Genomic DNA, 17,413 nt, shown 5'->3' on the forward strand with positions numbered 1-17,413 from the left:
GAGATTGAAACTATATAAACTTAAGTTCAGGGTGATGATATCCCACAGGATTACAGTGCATGGGCAGCATTGGTGGGGTCAACCCTGCACCCCAATAGTGATCCTGATGGAAATCACACACCCCCCCACGGCTGCTGAAAATTGCAAATGGAACTAAAGCTCCCATTGGCACCACAAATAGTGTTTGAACTCCTTTGAATTTGGATAATTCATGAGTATGTGCTATAGTGATCCAAAATTCCTAATATCCAGAGTTTTTCCTTTCTTAATGATTAGAAAACCATTGTTGTTCTTTCGTTATAAATTCTGAATTTTGTAAAAATGCATGTGAATACAATTTGCCACATCTTTCTCTTCATTACACCCTACCCCTTTACATTAACTGTGAGCATGTGCTGATGGAGTCAAGCATGTGATTGTATCAATATTCTGTTTGCACTAGATGCACGTGTGATATGCATATTGATAAATTGCAGCAAAAATGCAACCCTAGTATGACCAGTTGCATAAATACCCCTTTAGTGTGGTATTTTATCATTGCATCTCGTGTGCATGTGCGCATCAGTAAAACACCCCACGAAAGGAATCACATCAGTATTTATTTTCACAGTGTTTTATCAGTCTGCATTTGTGAACTGGTAACATACAGGACAGAAAATATTGAAATGAACTGAAGGAACTGAAAGCTGCAGCAAATTTTGCACATTCCAATTCCAGAATTAATTTTACAACTTGACCTAGTTAGATTGGAATTCGGCTGGAGTGGATTGCAGGGCAGCGTGACCTTACCGAACAATAAAGAAATGGAACTGAAAAACATGCTCATGCTTATAGTTTTTATTATTTATTATTCATTCAATGTATATACTGCCCTTTATCCAAGTATCTCAAGGGAGTGTACAACATTATAAACATAATTTATATAGCATAATAATAATAAAAATACAACAATCACAGGGGGGAAATGACAACGATAGACATAGAATCATTGAATTGTAGAGTTGGAAGGGATCCTGTGGATCATCTAGTCCGACTTCCTGCAATGCAGGAATATGCAGCTGTTCCATATGGAGATTGAACCTGCAACCTTGCCATTGTTTAGTGGCCAAAGGCCTGGGTAAAGAGGAAAGTTTTCTCCTGGTGTCTAAAGATATGTAATGGTGGTGCCAGGTGAGCCTTTCTGGGGAGAGCATTCCACAGATGGAGAAGCACTGCAGAAAAGGCCCATTCTCGTCCTGTCATCCTCAGAAGCTCTTGGGCAGAGTGGACATAGAGAAGGGCCTTGGATGACAAGGTTCTAGGTGGGTTCATATGGGGAAGGGTGGTCCTTAAGGTATTGTGGTCCTGAGCCGTGTAAAACTTTATAGGTCAGCACCAGCACTTTGAATCGGGCCTGGAAACTAACTGGCAGCCAGTGTAGTTGAGCCAAGATTGGTGTTAAATGTTTAACTAGTCTTGCCCTAGTGAGCAATCTGGCCATCGGATTTTGCTTTAGTTGTTTAGGCTTTATCATTACCACTAGATAGAAATGGCATGGCATGTGGATTGACTCCCCTAAAAGTTAGTGCAGACCTGAAAATATTTGTGTCTAGAGCTCTTAAAATCTCCAGTTATTGACGTTTGCAACCTTAGTTACAGGGGTAGTGGCAACTATGCTTGCTGACTCTCTCCAACAGGAAATGGTTCTATCTATCCCACCAGGAGCCTCTCCTTGAGTCTCAGGGTCTGAACCTTGGGAACCTAGCATCTCACCCAAAGAGGGGTAAGGTGACAGAGAGGGAAAGATGACCTTCTCTGACCCAAGACTACACTAAACACAATGGAAGGACCATCAGTGAGTGCTGTCTGCCAAAATGGGATCCACCACATTCTGTCTTCACTAGTTTGAGCTTTAAGGTCCAAGAAGAGATAAAGCCTATTCTATAGGGAAAATAAAATTGTGGGAAGCACAAGAACAAGGAAGTCACAGAGACATTTCTACTGGCAACCCAATTTTCTTTTTTCTATACTTCTCCAATAGCACTCATGAAACAAGCTTTAAGGCACCTCTCCAGTATGAATACTCATGAGAGGCACAAGACAAGAGGCTGTGTTATGTGACCCCTGACGTTTCCTCATTCAATCTTTCTCTCCTTTTTTAAAAAAACATACCAATTCCAACACTATACATTATTCCCCTTGCTAACCAAAAGAGCAGAAATGGCAGAGGGTATAATCTGCAGTGACTTTGAGAGGATCAACTGCTTGCCACAGAACAAATTGCCTTCTACACATTATTTTCCACTGACTGGTTTTTATGTATTATTTGCTGTGCTATCTTTGCGATGGGAAAGGGGTGAGAAACTATACTCGATCTTCTTGTTCTTTCTCCCGCTGAAGAACAAGGAGACGGAGAAAGAAAAGATAGTGCATTATTACCTATTCTGCACTAAGTTTCTATGTCCCACAAAACTCCCCATGTTGCTGTTTGAGGGTGAGACCATAGGCCCTGAAACATTCCTATCTCTTTCTTTACTTACCATTCTCTCTGTCCTCCTGCCCACTGCATGAATATACAGTATATGCTTACTTTAGCACAGAGAGGAAGACCTTGTACCTGCACCTACATGAACTGAAGTATTGCTGGGCCTGTGACGCAGGCATCCCTCAATATTGCACTCTGTATCTTGTCTTTTTGGCTGGGCACGAAGACGGTGATCTTGAAATCAACCCCTTGTCATTGTCTTCCTGCTGAGCTTTAGGCTTTCAGACCTTTTCCCCTCTGCAGAGACAGGGGACCTATTAGGATGGTCACCCTCGAAGGCTGATGGATCTGAATGGTTTCCAGACAGCTCTGGGGGGTTTTCCAGCTGATATGACTGGCACTCCTGTTGAAGCCCTGATGATCTCCAAAAAGCAAGCTGGGAGGCAGCTTGAATGCAAGTGGAGGAAAACTCCAGTTGAATAGAACCAAAGTGCGCCTTTTCAAGCTTACTCAGTGGCAGTGGAGGCAGCAAAGAAGGCATATTTACTACCTCCATTGCATCCTCACTATGCCATCCAGCACATCTTTTCCGGGTAGTGTGGCGCCTTTTGCAGACTGGTCCAAAAGAGGTGGTAGAATCAATGGTAGCTTGCTGCAAATTGTTTGCCAAGCATTTTGAGAATAAAATCACTTGCATTCATCGGGACCTTGACTCTGCAGTTATAGTGGTTGAATCTCAAGGGATGTGCAGAGCACTGTCTGGTCCTGTTTTGTTGGATGAATTACAGTTGATGCAGCTCAAGGATGTGGACAAGGCACTTGCATCAGTCTGGGTGACTACCTGCACTCTGGACCCTTACCCCTCTGATAAAAATCCAGCAGGGAAGAGCCAGCTGCCTGGAGTTCATCTCCTGGCAGTTCCTGCCTGTTTGAAGAAGGCGGTGATAAGGCAGTTCCTTAAGAAACCATCCCTAGATTCTGAGAATCTTAGTAATAATCTGTGGCCTGTTAAATGTGGTGGATGAACTGTGTTAGTATGATTATTATGCTCTGTATTATGTTTTTTTCATTATGCTGCGAAAATTACATTTTTAATGTTCTACACCATCCTGATATCTTTATCTAAAGAGATCAGGGTGGTATACAACATTAGGAACATAAGGGCTATATAAAAACAAACAAACAAAAAACAAAAAAACTCTTACACCCCCATTTTGTGAATGCAGTTCATGATCAAGGAATTTTCCTTTCTGGAGGCACTAAAAAAAAAGTTTCTCCAAAGATGCATGTTGCTGCCAGATGTTTCCACAAGACTTCAAAACATTGAAGTTATTTGTGTGCTTTGGCATACATGACTTCATCCCTAAGGACTATTTCAGGAGGCTCCTCCTCCTTAATTAAGCTAATTAGCACTCTGCTGTGTCCTTTGTAAAGCTATTCTATTGTCTTCCTCCTCATAGCATTTCAACTATTCATGAATCTTACAGTGTTTTGAAAGGTTCTCTTCAATGAAGCTTAACACCTTTGAGCATGATCTCACTCTGACCCTCTGGAAAGGTCTTGGTTTTTCTACAGAAGAAGTACAGAAACCTGCAGTGTTTTGACAGTACAGATCTAGCAACTTGGGACTGGTGTCACCAAAGGAAAATGTTCAAGGGTTTCCGTTGGCACTACATTAAAGGAAGAGTGGGAGATATCCTAGGCAGACTGACTCTTCAGGGTAATCTTCAGATATTATAGCATCCATATCAACTGTGGCTCTGTCCTAGATAACAGGATGTCGAAGATCTGATGAAACCTAATTGTAAGGAACAGATTTTAATCTGATGTTATGCATTTGTCTCAATGCAAATTGGACCAGCGGAATGTGAGACACAGTCGGCTCTTCTTTTGTTGCGCTCTCTTAGCAATCCTAAGAGCTGTATGGATTCCAGAGGTGGTAGCCAATGCCAGTCCTACTCAGAGTATGGCCACTGGAATCAATGAATAGAACAAATTTAGGTTCGTTAATTAGAATGGATTTAACTGGATGCAACCCAGGTATTCTATATTATCACAAACAGCATGCCTGCAAATTGAATACACATAATCTCAGGTTTAAACCATTTAATTTCTAAAATTAGTTACTGGCTTTCATAATTTTTGCATTACATCGTTTAGATCCAACTATCTTGTGTGTACATTACAATAGTGAGCACAATTTACTGCTTTTCAACACCTCTCTTGCTTTTAAGAATGACTAAGGTTCAAGAAACAGTTTCACTTTTGCCAACATAACAGTGTCCTGGCTCTTCCTGTCCAATGAAGCTCACAACTCCAGTTTTGCCAAAAGCTTTGCAGGCAAGGCAAGTGGGGGACTGGGTAAACAAACAGGCGCTCCTTCTGGTGGGCTGGCTAGTTGAGATTCATGTGCAATGGCATTGCCATGTTCTTGGCAATGAATGTGGGGTGGGTGCCAGTTTTGTATTTTTGTAATGTTTTGTTTAAGTTTGTTTGTTGCTTCTGTTTCCTGCACACTGCTTAGATATATATTTTTTAATATATTAAGTGGTATAGAAATTAAATAATTAATCAATAATCAACCATTCTGTTCAGCATCAGATTTACCTCTGGCTCCAGAAGCGGGAAGCCTGGTATGACAGTGAAAATATTTGCCTTAAATTTGTTCTTTTGGTGCTCATTTTCATCTCGCCATCATCATTACCATCATCAACTGGGGAGCTGAGGTTAAGAGATGTCTGAAATGGGGTTTCAACTAAGATCTCTCAGGATTAGGTCTGCCAGTCTGCTGAAGCACATTGGACAACACCCAGAAGTCACAGACTCATGCTTTTAATGAGGTTCTTCAGATTTTCTACATTTGCCCATCACTCTTAAAATTTTATAGTTATGTATTTACACAATTTATTATGTATTGCCTGTCGCCCGTCAAGCTACCAGTGATGCAGTTTCCCACCTGTGATAGTTCAGAATTAATTCTATGTATGACTTTCACAGCATCAGCCAAATAAATAATTAGAACAGGAGTCTTTGAAGCATCATCCAATCACCAGAATACCTGTACCCAGTGCTTTTTTTTTTCTTAGAAAATGCTTAGGGGTATTCTCATTTTGACTCAAGAAAATCACGATTTTATAGTTCAAATCGGGGAAAATAAATACAGTAAATGGACAAAAGTACGAAGATTCCCAAAATATTTAGGGGTATACATACCCCTGCGTACCCCCAGAAAAAGCACTGCCTGTGCCTCTCTAATGAAGTTGTAAAACTTTGTTTCCAACCTACACATCTAAAAGAGGGGTACCTAAACTGTGGTCTTCTTGACACTGTTTGGCTCCAACACCTACTAGCCCCAGCCAGCATGACCAGTAGCCATTGATTATGGGATTTGGAGCACAACAACCTCTGGAGAGTCATAGGTTCTCCATCTCTGACATAAAACACAAAGCAAGTTATTTTGTGGAGTGAGTTAGTTATGAGCAGGGCTTTTATTCAGCCGGAACTCACCGGAACTCAGTTCTGGCACCTCTCAGGTGGGCGCCATTGCCATTATAAGAGAACAAGGGAGGCATTCATGGTGAGTTCCGGGGACTGCTTTTTCTAGAAAAATAGCACTGGTTATGACACTTATAAACTTTCATTTGCTCAAAGGTTCCAGGGCAAGTTACAAACAATTAAAAAAAATCTATATGAAAGCATGCAATCTAAAATAAGAATAAAAATCATACTAAAAGCAGCAGCAGCAGCATGATATAGTAGAGGGAGGAGCACCAGCTAAAAATATCTCACCTCACCCCTTCACAAGCCTGAGCAAATATCATATGTCATCTGATTTTTACCTTTGCTAGTTTTTCCCCAAACCTCAAAATGTACCCTTCAAATGGCTTATCTAAAAGAAGAAAACAGGAAGGAAGGACACACACAAACACATGCAAAAGATGGTAATTACTGATTTGCAGTTTTCTAGTGAACTGTGAGCTAAGCGAGCAATGCCTTTAACAAAGGACACATTTTTAATAGATTAAAAAGTAGGACACTGGGCAGATATGCAGAGCTTTGGGGCCCGTTTTGGCTTTGTTTTAATGTCTGCAGCCTTCACACAGAATATGACTTCAGCTGGCTGTGTCATCTCTGGTCCATTTTCAAAGCCTCTCACGTGCTGTCCTTTCCTGGTCACTACAGGTAAGAGGCTGCAATGATGTCCCAAAATATAAGCATAGGAGAGTTGGTGATGAAGGCTCATACTGCAAAGGCAGAAACTCCTATAAAACAAAATTCTCCTATTGTGGAAAAAGTATGCTTGGCTGACTGCTACCTCACCAGGAAAGGGCGGTGGGAACCCTGAGTCAGCTTCAGGTTCTCATATCAGTATAAACAGTAGCATCAGGTGCCAGAGAAACTGTAATAATAAAAGCAGGACGGGTTGGGTGTTTCTCCCCCCACTTTTTTGTGAGTGTCTTTTTCCACATGTCCCTGGTAAGATTGCCAGACAAGAAGAAAAAAAATCTGGCAGTCATTGTGGCTGTGAAGTAAATAAATATGGTCAATCAGACCTTAGAATAATTCATCGGCACTACCAATGGAAATAATTTTGGATACAATCTACCAAGTAGAGCTCCTTCCCAAAATCCACTGAAATGCAGCACAATTTTGTGGGATCTGTGGGGAAGCTGTTCCGCCTCATTCTACAGTTCCTCTTTATCCAGGCTTAGAACATGCTAGCCTAGGAAAATGCACAATCCCAAAAAAAGTCTATTGCCCCATGTGTGTTTCACAACTACCCTGCCATGATGCTTTTCAGCATTTTTTATTTGCATTGCCTTTCAGATATCCAAAATGTGAAAATAAATATTGCACCTGAAAAATATCAGCAATATTTTCCTTACAGACAACTGCAATGTGATGTCCATGCTTCAACACCTGCTCTGGCTGCTACCTTGTTTCTGGGCACAATTCACTATGCTGGCTATGACTCAGAATACAATACATGATTTGGGATTGGTTTACCCGAAAGACCATGCCCTTTCATTTGAGTCTGTATGCCCCAACATCTGAAGCATGTTAGGTAGGTGTCTGAGACAGGGCCTTCTCAGTGGCTGCTCCCACACTCTGGAGCTCCTTGCCAAGACAGGCTCATCTAGCCTCATCCCTGATAATAATCTACTGGCAAGTGAATGCATTTTTATTCAGTGAGACTTTTGGTCTCATGTTTGGTTTACTGTAAATGTTGCCCTTTGATCACCTGACTGTTCTTATTGGCTTTGTTAATGTTTTGCCTGTTTTTATGTTTTCATTTTTACTTTGTATTTTACTGTTAACTGCCTTGAGCATCATTTGCTTAGAATATGGGGTGCAAATTTAATAAATAATTGTGTGGTCATTGCTTTAGAACCTTTGGCCTTCCAAACGTTACTCCTATCATCACTGGTCATTGGACGTGCTAGATAGGGCTGGACTCTTAACATCAGTGGAAATACTTGAAACAGTCATCTTAAAATATCAACACAGGTAAGGGCAAAAAGAGCAATTGCTATAGAATTCATACTCTTCATTTATAATTCTTTGGCCAGTCACAGCAAATCTAAGGCTCTGCATTCACTTGTTGTTTTCAGAAAAGTAAAGACCAGAAAAGAACTTATTTAGTCTTGGAATATTGGTAACTGTAGTTTCATGAGTGGAATGAACAAGAGCCCCCTTCATACAGCTAGATTTTAGAACAGAAGCAGTAAGGAAATCATCACAGTTCTAGCACACATGTGGTAAAGTATGTTAAGGATGTTTTCTTTTTTAAAGGCCTAGGTGAATTCCAAGCATTTGCTATCTGTCTATCTGTTTGGGGTTTCTTTCTATTAAGATCGAATAATCACTCAAAACTGGGTACAGAAGAATGCTTGGATCACAAGAAAAAATGCTGGAAGATTCCAATGAAAGTGGAAACAGGAACAAGAACTGCTGATGCTCATTTATTTGTCCCATCTCCAGAAATCAATCCAGCGAATCAGATCAGTATTCACTATTGTTGCCGCTTTCAGTCAGCAAATGATACACAGTTTCCACCTATTTGCATTGCATCTCCTTTGTATGGAAATGAATGGGGTGGAATAAAGCAATGTCAATGTAATTATGCAATTTCACCAACAGCAGAAAGACAAATAATGTAGTTTGGGGCAGAAGACAAACTGCTGTGGAGTGCAAGCAATGCTGCTGCATGCAACAAATAAGCAGAATGGAAAATGGTGCCTTCTTACACCCCTGATCACAAGAGACCTGTTCTCATTGAGATAGTAAACCACTGTCTTGGCTGTACTGTTTCAGTTTGTAGGTGAGGGCTTGTATGTCTGAATGGTCTTACATACAAATAAATAAATATCCTCTCACAAAATAAATGTTTCAGCCTCAAGGATTTAAACACAAAATAAATATGGGAAAGCATTTAACCATGTGAACCACCACTTGCAGTCTGAAATGGTACAGACCAGACACATCAGCATTGCTTCTCACCTCTGAGGCAGAGTGCATTTGGCACCAGTTTTCTAACCTGCTGTTAGCCAGTTAACCTGTGTCTGAGATACCCTCAGTGTGAGAAATGAGTAGAGAACAGAAACCTTGTTTGCTGTTGCTACAGTCAAGGGATCCTATTCCCCTTCAGCTGTGGGGAGCACCTTCCTGCGGCAGTACATGAAGGGGCTTTTCACAGTTAAAATTCTAACAAATGTTTTTCGTTTTTCTTTTTCATTTTTTTTTAATTAAAGATTTTCTTTTCTGTGGAGTCAAGTGATGTGGCCCTATTGAATGAATAGAATTAACAGCAGCCCTCAAAACTGTTTTGAGTTGTGCTCTCTTTTTTAAAAAAATAATATTTATTGCTTTTAAAGATTACAGAAAAAGAAGAAGAAAAGAGAAAATTTAAAGACAAACGAAGAAAGAAAAAAATAATAATGAAAAAACACCACAATACAATACAGTATACAAATAATATAAACCCCAACCCAATCCCATTAAGCTAAACACATAAATAAATCTAAACAAAACAGTTTAAAATACATCTCTCCTTTTCCATATTCTATCCTTCATTTCCTTATTTCCTCGACTTCCTCACATCTCCCTTTTTGTATTCCCATTCTTCTAATTATTTCAGCAAATCCTTTCCATCTTTCTCTATTTTTTATCGTCTTGTAAACAACATATTTTTTAACCTTATTTCCCTTTAAGACTAAATTACTTATCTATTCTTAACTTCTTCTAACATTTCTACTAAATCCATATAATAACATTCCACGATTTTTCTAACAGTCATTAATTTTGCAAAATTTCTAAATATAAGCTTTAGCTTCCCAATCTTCCTCCACCCTCTCCTCTCCCTGGTTTCGGATTCTGCCAGTCCTTTCCGTCAAATCCATATATTCCATCAACCTGGAGATCTTATGTCCGAGGCTCTTAATTCTTTTCCAAGTCCCTTCTGCGGATCTTCTTCATATTCTTTGATGCTCAGGAGCAAATCTCGGGAAAACTCCAACCAAACAGAACTTTTGTTCCTTCTGAACAGCTCAGCCAAATTTCCATACTTGAAACTAAGGTCCATAGGGTATTTCAGGACGTATTTCAGGATTCCTCCAAGTCCATAGGCCCCCACAGCTTCAAGCTCCTCCAGGCCCCAACCCATGTCCCAGATGTCAGTTAATCCCTGGATGAAGGGGTCTTTCCAACTTTCGTTCTTCGGTCCAAGCCAGGGTCCCATCCTCAAGCTCTGGTTTTTGCTAAAATCAATCATGCAGGGCCTCCATTTGTAATCCTCGATTTGCCTCTGTAGAACTGAGGATCCTTCTTGAATTACTTTGTTTCACAACGGCATCTTTCTCCTCTTCCTCCACCATTTGTCTTGCCAAGATATTTTCCTGTACCAAGTCCATGTTGTTGTTTGCTTTTTGATTCAAGTTAGTCACTTTCTATTCCCAGCTGTCAAGTTTGAAGATCATGTCATCTACATTTTTGTGCAACTGTTCAAGTGAATGATTTATTTTGAGTAATGCAGTCACAATAACTTCTCCTATCAGCATTTTGAATAGTCCAAGGTCAATCTCTGATTCTCAGGAACTTTATCTTGCAGCTGGAGTTTACCCTGTTACACTCCTGTAACAATTTCACATGCTCCCTCTAGAGGGAAGCAGTTTCAAATTGTATCAGTTCTTTCAGTCACAGAAACAGTTTCGATTTTCAGTTATTTTTTCCTCCCTTTAATAAACTCAGAAGAGATCAATGGAAACAGTATCTTTCTAATTTTTTAAGTATCTGTCAAATCCGTTCTGTCAGTGAACCTTCCCCAAACGTCATCAGGCAGACCGTCCCCAGGTTCAGAGCAGTGGTAGTTTACTTTTCCCTCTCTCCTGCAGGTTCTTCCTAGGTCCACGGCTTCCCCCCTCTTCTCCTGCTTCCAAGGGGGGGTTTGATATTTTTAACCAGTGAAATTTTAATCCTTTATCCAAAAACTTTCAGAGACTTTAGTTTGTAACGGCTTTGCTTCAATCTATTTACAAAAACGGGAGGCGGACTTCCTGTTTAGAGCCTTCCCACTACTTTGCCAAATTAGAATATTTGAAGATCCAAATTTTCCAATCTACTCACGGGTAGTTGTTTAAAGTCCAATTGTCCACAGGAAAAAGTCAGTGCTCTCCGGCAACAGCAATGCGGCTTCACTCCGTGAAAGAAGCAGTCGATTCAAAGCACCGCGCCACTCACCCCACGTCGCTCCGGATCCCCAAAACAGGGTTTCCCCGCGAGTAGGGGAGGCGCAAGAGGTGCCAGCCGAATCCCAAGTTCACAGGCTTCTCCCGCCTGTGATTTCTGTGGGTCTCCGCCTTCGCCGTGGCGGTCGGACCCTGCTTTTCACGGAGCAAGTTCCTCCCGATCGGCGGAGCTCCGCCATTGCCGGAGGCGTCAACCCGGAAGTCGAGTTGTGCTCTCCTGGTAGCACATTGTGTAAGCAATCTTATTGAAATACACACATTTCCAGCAAAGCAGGCAAAAAGTCATGTATGTAATGCTACACAACCCCGGATATTAGATTTATTAAGACCCCAGAAGTTTGGGATGAAGCACATAAGGCTTCCTTTCCATTTATCTCCATTTGACGAAGTTCCTCTTGATTCTGGAGCTTCAGCTAAAACCTTTCCATGTTGCTACCATGCTAAGAGGAGCTTGACAGAAACTTCGCCAATCTGCACTGAACTTTGAAGTTCTCAAAATGTGGATACTTTGGGGATATATGTTGTGACAATGCCAGGTGCTACTCCTTAAGTGCAAACCATAGGCACATTTCTATAAAGTAAATCCCACTATCTTCCAATAGGGCTTTCTCCTGATTAAAATGTGCCTAGGGTGGCAGCCTTTGCCTTTACTAAATGTGAAAGTGTTTTCTAAGCTGCAGGAAAATATAATTTGGACCATTTCACATTATCTTTGGTCATAATTTCCCACTGGATCTCCCTGGAAAGTGGAATTTGACTTGCTCCTCACAAAACTGGGCAACCCTCCTTCACTTCTCCTAAAGGAAGACCTATCCTACACAGGGTGGACCTATATCTATTTATATATACAGTATTATATGTATACATCGCACTGTGCTGAATGAGATTTGTTTCCAAGTTGAAACCTGCCACCCAGCGCAGTTACATGGGAGTAAACCCCGCCAAAACGAGAGGGCCTTACTTCTGAGTAAACACGCCTGAAAAGGAGCCCGTCGCAAAACAAGCGCCACTTTTTCCTTCCTCTTTCCCCCCCCCCTCCGCCAAACGCGGGGGATAGCAAGCACAGGAAGGGTCGAGCAAAGGAAAAGAGCAAGAAAAGTATTGGTAGGTAAATGGAGGGTGGAAGAGAGAAAGCAAGCGAGCGAGCGAGCCAGCCGCCGTGGCTAAAAAGGGGGATTGCGAAAAGCAGGAGACTGAGGCGGCGGCGAAAAGGAGGCCCTTGTTCGGGGCTGCAGTTGCCGCTCTCAGTCAACAGGTTGCACCGTTCCCCCTCGGCTGCCCCGCAATGCGCGCTCTCTCTCTCCCTGGACACGCGCTCTCTGCTATGCTGCGCCCGCGAGCGGCCGGGCGGGCGCGAGCGCCGCTTCCCTTTCGTCTCGCTCGCGCGCTCTTTGCATGTCTGCGGGGCGGGGGAGGGGGAGGGGACGGAGGGAGCGAGCGAGCGAGCGAGGGAGAGAGAAGGGGGAGGAGGCAGCAGCCTCGGCTGCTAGCGCCGCCGTCCTCCATTTTGTGGCTGGGGCAAAGCCGTAGAGGGGAGCGCGGACGGTGCGGCGGCTGGGAGGAGAGGAGGGGAAGGGAGGCGAAGGAGAAGGGGGAGGGCGGGACGCTGGGTGGGTGTGAAGTGCAGAAGGGGGAAGGCGGGGATGCAGAGGGGGCTGAGGCTGGAGGAGAGGCAGCGGGGCGCGCCAAGTGGGGCTTTAATTAATTGAGGGGGGACAGGAGAGAGAGTGTGTGTGTGACAGACAGACAGACAGACAGAGAAGGGGGGTAAGAAGAGGAGCAGGTGAGGGGGCCGCCTCTGCTGCTGCTTCTGGCGCCTGTGTGCGTGTGTGGGGCGAAGGGAGGGGGGCGGCTGCATTCTCATCTGCAAAGGGGCGGCAGCTTTCGCCGCCGCCCCACACCCAATCCCGTCGCCCCGTAACTCTCCTTCCTTCCAGTCTCTCCCCCCCCCCCAACCTCCGCCCCGCGCCTTCCAAGTTGTTTATTCGCTTGGCTCTGTGGTGCCGGAGCCATGGAAGTTGGCGGCTAGAGGAGTCCCAGCGCCCCCACTGGATAAGGTAAGGGGTGGCTTCTTCTCCATGTCCGTCTGCCTGGCTGGCTGTCGAGACGCGGCGGGGGCGGTTGGGGGCCGAGGAATGGCTTCTACTTTTAGGATTCTCGAAGGGAGGCGGAGGGCGGGAGAAGGCGGCGGCGGCCTGCTCCCCCCCCCCCGTAGAGGTCACCCCCCTCCGTCCCTTCCTCAGTAATGTCTGTCCGTTTCGGCTTCTCCTTCCCGCCCTCCCTCCTTCGACCCGCTTCCCACCGCCGTTAAGACCAGGCGATTTGTTGCTGAGGCGTGAGGCCAGATATTTTTTTGGGGGGGGGGTTGGAGAGAGATGAGGAAGATTGTTGGGGGGGGGAGAAGCGCTGCTCCTCGTCTCAACTTTAAAGTCGTCCACGTTAAATTTGGACGTCAGAGAAGGGGTGTGCGTGTGTATGTGTGTCTCCCTCTCGCACACACAATATGCGTGTGCGTGCGTGGGATGGGAGGAGGGGGGGTGCGGAAACTGGTTCGCTATCCTATTTCACAACCTTCTCTGGCCAATTTCAATCCCAAAAGGATGATATGCCCAATATAGTATCTCTTTTCTGAGAAATGAAATTTTGTTTAATGATAAAAAGTGCTATAATTTATTGCCCTCCTCGCCCAACTTGCTTCCAGTTGATTTGTGTGTGTGTGTGTGTTAAAAAATGAACATCTGTTGAGAATCGGGTTTTGGGGTTTTTTTCTAATTTTGAAAGGCGCTCAAAGCCCCACCACCACCGTCGTGCTTTTTTGTTTTTTGTTTAGTTGACGGGGCCCCAAGGGTTTGGAAACCAAGAAGTCGTCGAAAACTCGGAACTGGAGTTTTTGAAGCAAAGGGCTGGTGGGCGTGCCAGGCAAAATGCTCAACAGGTCCCAACACATTTTTCTTTTCTTTTCGAAATCTGCTTTTTGAAAAGGAGAATTTCAACTCAGAAAGAAGGTGCTTAGATATATTTCCTCGCGGGCGGAGAGGAGCTGTATCGTTATAGATTTTCCCCCTTTGGCGTTGCCTATCATTTAATGGCTTTTGCGTCTGTGCAAGAGAAACCTGTGAAAATGTGGTAACTCCAGTTGTTCCCCTTGTCCTTCCCTTTTTTCCCCTCAAAACTATGCAACTGTGTGCTTTTTTTAATTACATGATGGCTCCCTTTTTTTTTAAGTATCTCGTGCAACTTTTGACAAGAGTAGGCTGTTTCTCTTTTGCATTATGCCTTTTTGTTTTGGCTTGGGAGAGAGCTGTTAGGAAAGCTTCCTATCCTTTTAGCACCTTTTACAGCTTTCAGTGTTTTGGGGAAATCTATGCAATGCCCTGAAAAGGAGAACTTAAAAGAAACTAAATACACATTGTTAAATTTCTCTGTTACTTTAAGAGTAAACTTTTTTTCCATGTTGGCTTCAATGTCCTTTTGACACCTGGTCATTTTTGTCCTAATTTGACCTCCTGATCAATTATTGATGGGAATGCAATTATTTCTACACAAGCATCAGCAGTTTTTAGATACAACATATGCCGACTTTAGCTTTTTCTCCATGCAAGTTGGTACAAGATATGGAAGGTTTAAAATTTAAAAGGAAACTGTCTGTCTCATTTCTTGTAAGGATTTCACTACAAATGGGCTACTTTTTATTTTGCGTTCTCCGGGAATAATATGAAATGTAGAGGATTAAATGTGTGTGCTCTTCTCCACACACTTATTTTTAAATACACATGTCTACATTTTACAATCTACTACTTGGAAACTGACCATGGCCTTGGACTAAAGTGGAACAACATATTTCTAAAATTGTATTTTTACAAAAACCTGGTGAAAGTGGGGGGGGGGGAGAGAGAGAGACATTTGGAAAGTCACTGGTATCACCTGGGAATTTTCCCCCCTAGGCTAAGTTGGTACATTAGGCAGTATTGAAAAACCTGGGTGGTGTGTTAAGTGAATGGGAATGGAAGTTGTCACATAGATTTTTGCAAGTATGTATGCAGCAGTAAACAATATTTATTGCATCAGTGACAAATGTTACTGGTATGTTCCAGTTGTGATGAGTTGATGTTATTTTTATTAGTTTAATATGCTTTTACTATAACCTAGATTGGGAAAAGCTTGGAAAAATTCCAGCCCTTTGGATGGATTGGGTTAGAAATTCATTCCAGTATTGGAAAATGTTAATCTAATGTCTACCGTTTTCTTGAATATGTGTCTGTTCTTTCAGTGTTGGAGCTTCAAGGGCTTTGGATTTGCACTATTCAAGTTTTATGCTAATGCTGAATATTTCTCTTTCTTTATAACCAGTATTAAAATAATGGAGCCCAAAGAATCACTGAAGTCCTCTGGAGGGGAGGAAGCAGGGAAAAGTGCTCACTTCCGTGACAAAGGAGGAATTGTGATGGACTTCCATCCATCCTTTAGGGGAGGAGCTACTGCCAAGACTTCTGCAGCTACGTCTCCCTTGCCTACCCCTTCTCAGTCTGATTCCAAGCAACCGCCTGCTGTGTCTGACTTGTCAAAGGGATTGGGAAGCAATGTGCCGCAGCCAGATCTGTCTAAAGCAGTGTCGCTCTCCATGGGACTGTATATGGGGGAGACAGAGGCAAAAGTGATGGGAAACGAACTTGGATTTCCTCAGCAGGGCCAAATCAGTCTCTCTTCGGCAGAAACGGATTTTAGGCTCCTGGAAGAAAGCATTGCAAGTTTGAATAAATCCTCTAGTCAGGCAGAAGGCTCAAAGGGTACTGCATCTGTGGATGTGCCTCTAGAACAAGAGTTCCCAAGCATGGCTAGTCATGATCTCACTTTAGGGCAAGGGGCTTTAGCGCAAAGCCAGGTTGGCACTAATGGTGGCAACTTGAAGCTGTTTCCTGAAGACCAAAGCACCTTTGATATTTTGCAGGATTTTGATTTGCCACCAGTGTCTCCAGGAAAAGAAACAAATGGGAGCCCTTGGAGAATGGACACCATGCTGGATGATAGCAGCTTGCTTTCACCTCTTGGTGATGAGAGTTTTATCCTGGAGGGAACTGAAATGGAGGACTGCAAGCCTCCGATTTTACCAGATACTAAGCCTAAAATTAATGAGTGTGGGGATCTGTTGCACAGCTCCACAGTGAAGTTGCCACAAGTGAAGACTGAAAAAGAAGATTTTATTGAACTGTGCACCCCTGGGGTAATAAAGCAAGAGAAAATAGGCACAGTTTATTGTCAGGCTAACTTCTCTGGGTCAAATATGCTTGGAAGTAAGACATCTGCTATTTCGGTTCATGGTGTCAGCACGTCTGGAGGACAAATCTACCACTATGACTTGAACACAGCATCTGTCACTCAACAGCAGGATCAGAAACCAGTTTTCAATGCCATTCCATCTCATCCTGCTGGTTCAGAAAATTGGAATAGGTGCCAGGGATCTGGGGATGATGCTCTTACGTCAATGGGGGCTTTGAATTATTCTGGCAGACCTGTCTTCTCTAATGGGTTTTCAAGGTAAGAGATGTTTTTGTTCTAAACTTATTACAAGGATAGTTATTTCAGCAATGTTCATTTTGTCTCTTCCTGTAGTTAGAAAGAGAATAATAATTTCTCGTGCTTGTGTGCATGAATTAACACATTGCAATAAAGAAATTACTTTTATTAAATAAAACGACCATCAGCAGTAAAGGATGAATCATGATTTAAAATATATGTCAGGGAAATGTTAAAATAGGAATGTTAAGCACAAATAGATCTTAAATCCAAATAATTCATGCAGAAGGCTTTCTACAACTAGCAGAACAGTTGACATTTCATTAAAATGGTGTGTGCAACATGCACAGCTTGGTGAATTCCCATCATGTTGTGCTGTGCCTGCTTTGGTATAGTAACTACAGCCTACAAATCTAGTGTTCAAAGTAGGATTCCCCTCCGCCTTCCCCTTGATCAACAGTATTTAAAAGAGAAAAGATAATACATTATGTTTCAATCTACATTTTGGTTACCATTGAGAAATGAATCATAGGAAGACTTTATTGTGTTGATAAAAAAACATGGAGTAGTCTTTCTTGATAATGCTAAATGTGGAAAATATTTGGAGCAGAAGTTTTTTTAAAAGTATGTTTTCATTCCAAGTCTGTATGAACAGAAAATTTATCCAGAACCTAGAAATGTGAAATGTGGT

The 17,413-nt window shown here is 42.7% G+C and overlaps 1 protein-coding gene across 3 annotated transcripts in view; it reads left to right on the forward strand.

Moving 5' to 3' along the window:
• Positions 1–12,929: 12,929 nt before the first annotated feature.
• NR3C1 (nuclear receptor subfamily 3 group C member 1) overlaps positions 12,930–17,413 on the forward strand; it is a 53,392-nt gene continuing 48,908 nt past the window's right edge. The window contains exons 1-3 of one of the 3 annotated variants that reach the window (XM_053376691.1): positions 13,176–13,265; positions 14,039–14,143; positions 15,559–16,743. In XM_053376691.1, coding sequence (XP_053232666.1) covers positions 14,133–14,143; positions 15,559–16,743 — 1,196 coding nt within the window. In that variant the 5' untranslated portion in view covers positions 13,176–13,265; positions 14,039–14,132. Of the gene's footprint in view, positions 13,266–14,038; positions 14,214–15,558; positions 16,744–17,413 lie in introns of those variants that run through there. The other 2 variants (XM_053376692.1, XM_053376694.1) reach the window with 2 other exon arrangements.

This window comes from Podarcis raffonei, chromosome 2, assembly GCF_027172205.1.
Source record: "Podarcis raffonei isolate rPodRaf1 chromosome 2, rPodRaf1.pri, whole genome shotgun sequence".
NCBI lineage: Eukaryota > Metazoa > Chordata > Lepidosauria > Squamata > Lacertidae > Podarcis > Podarcis raffonei.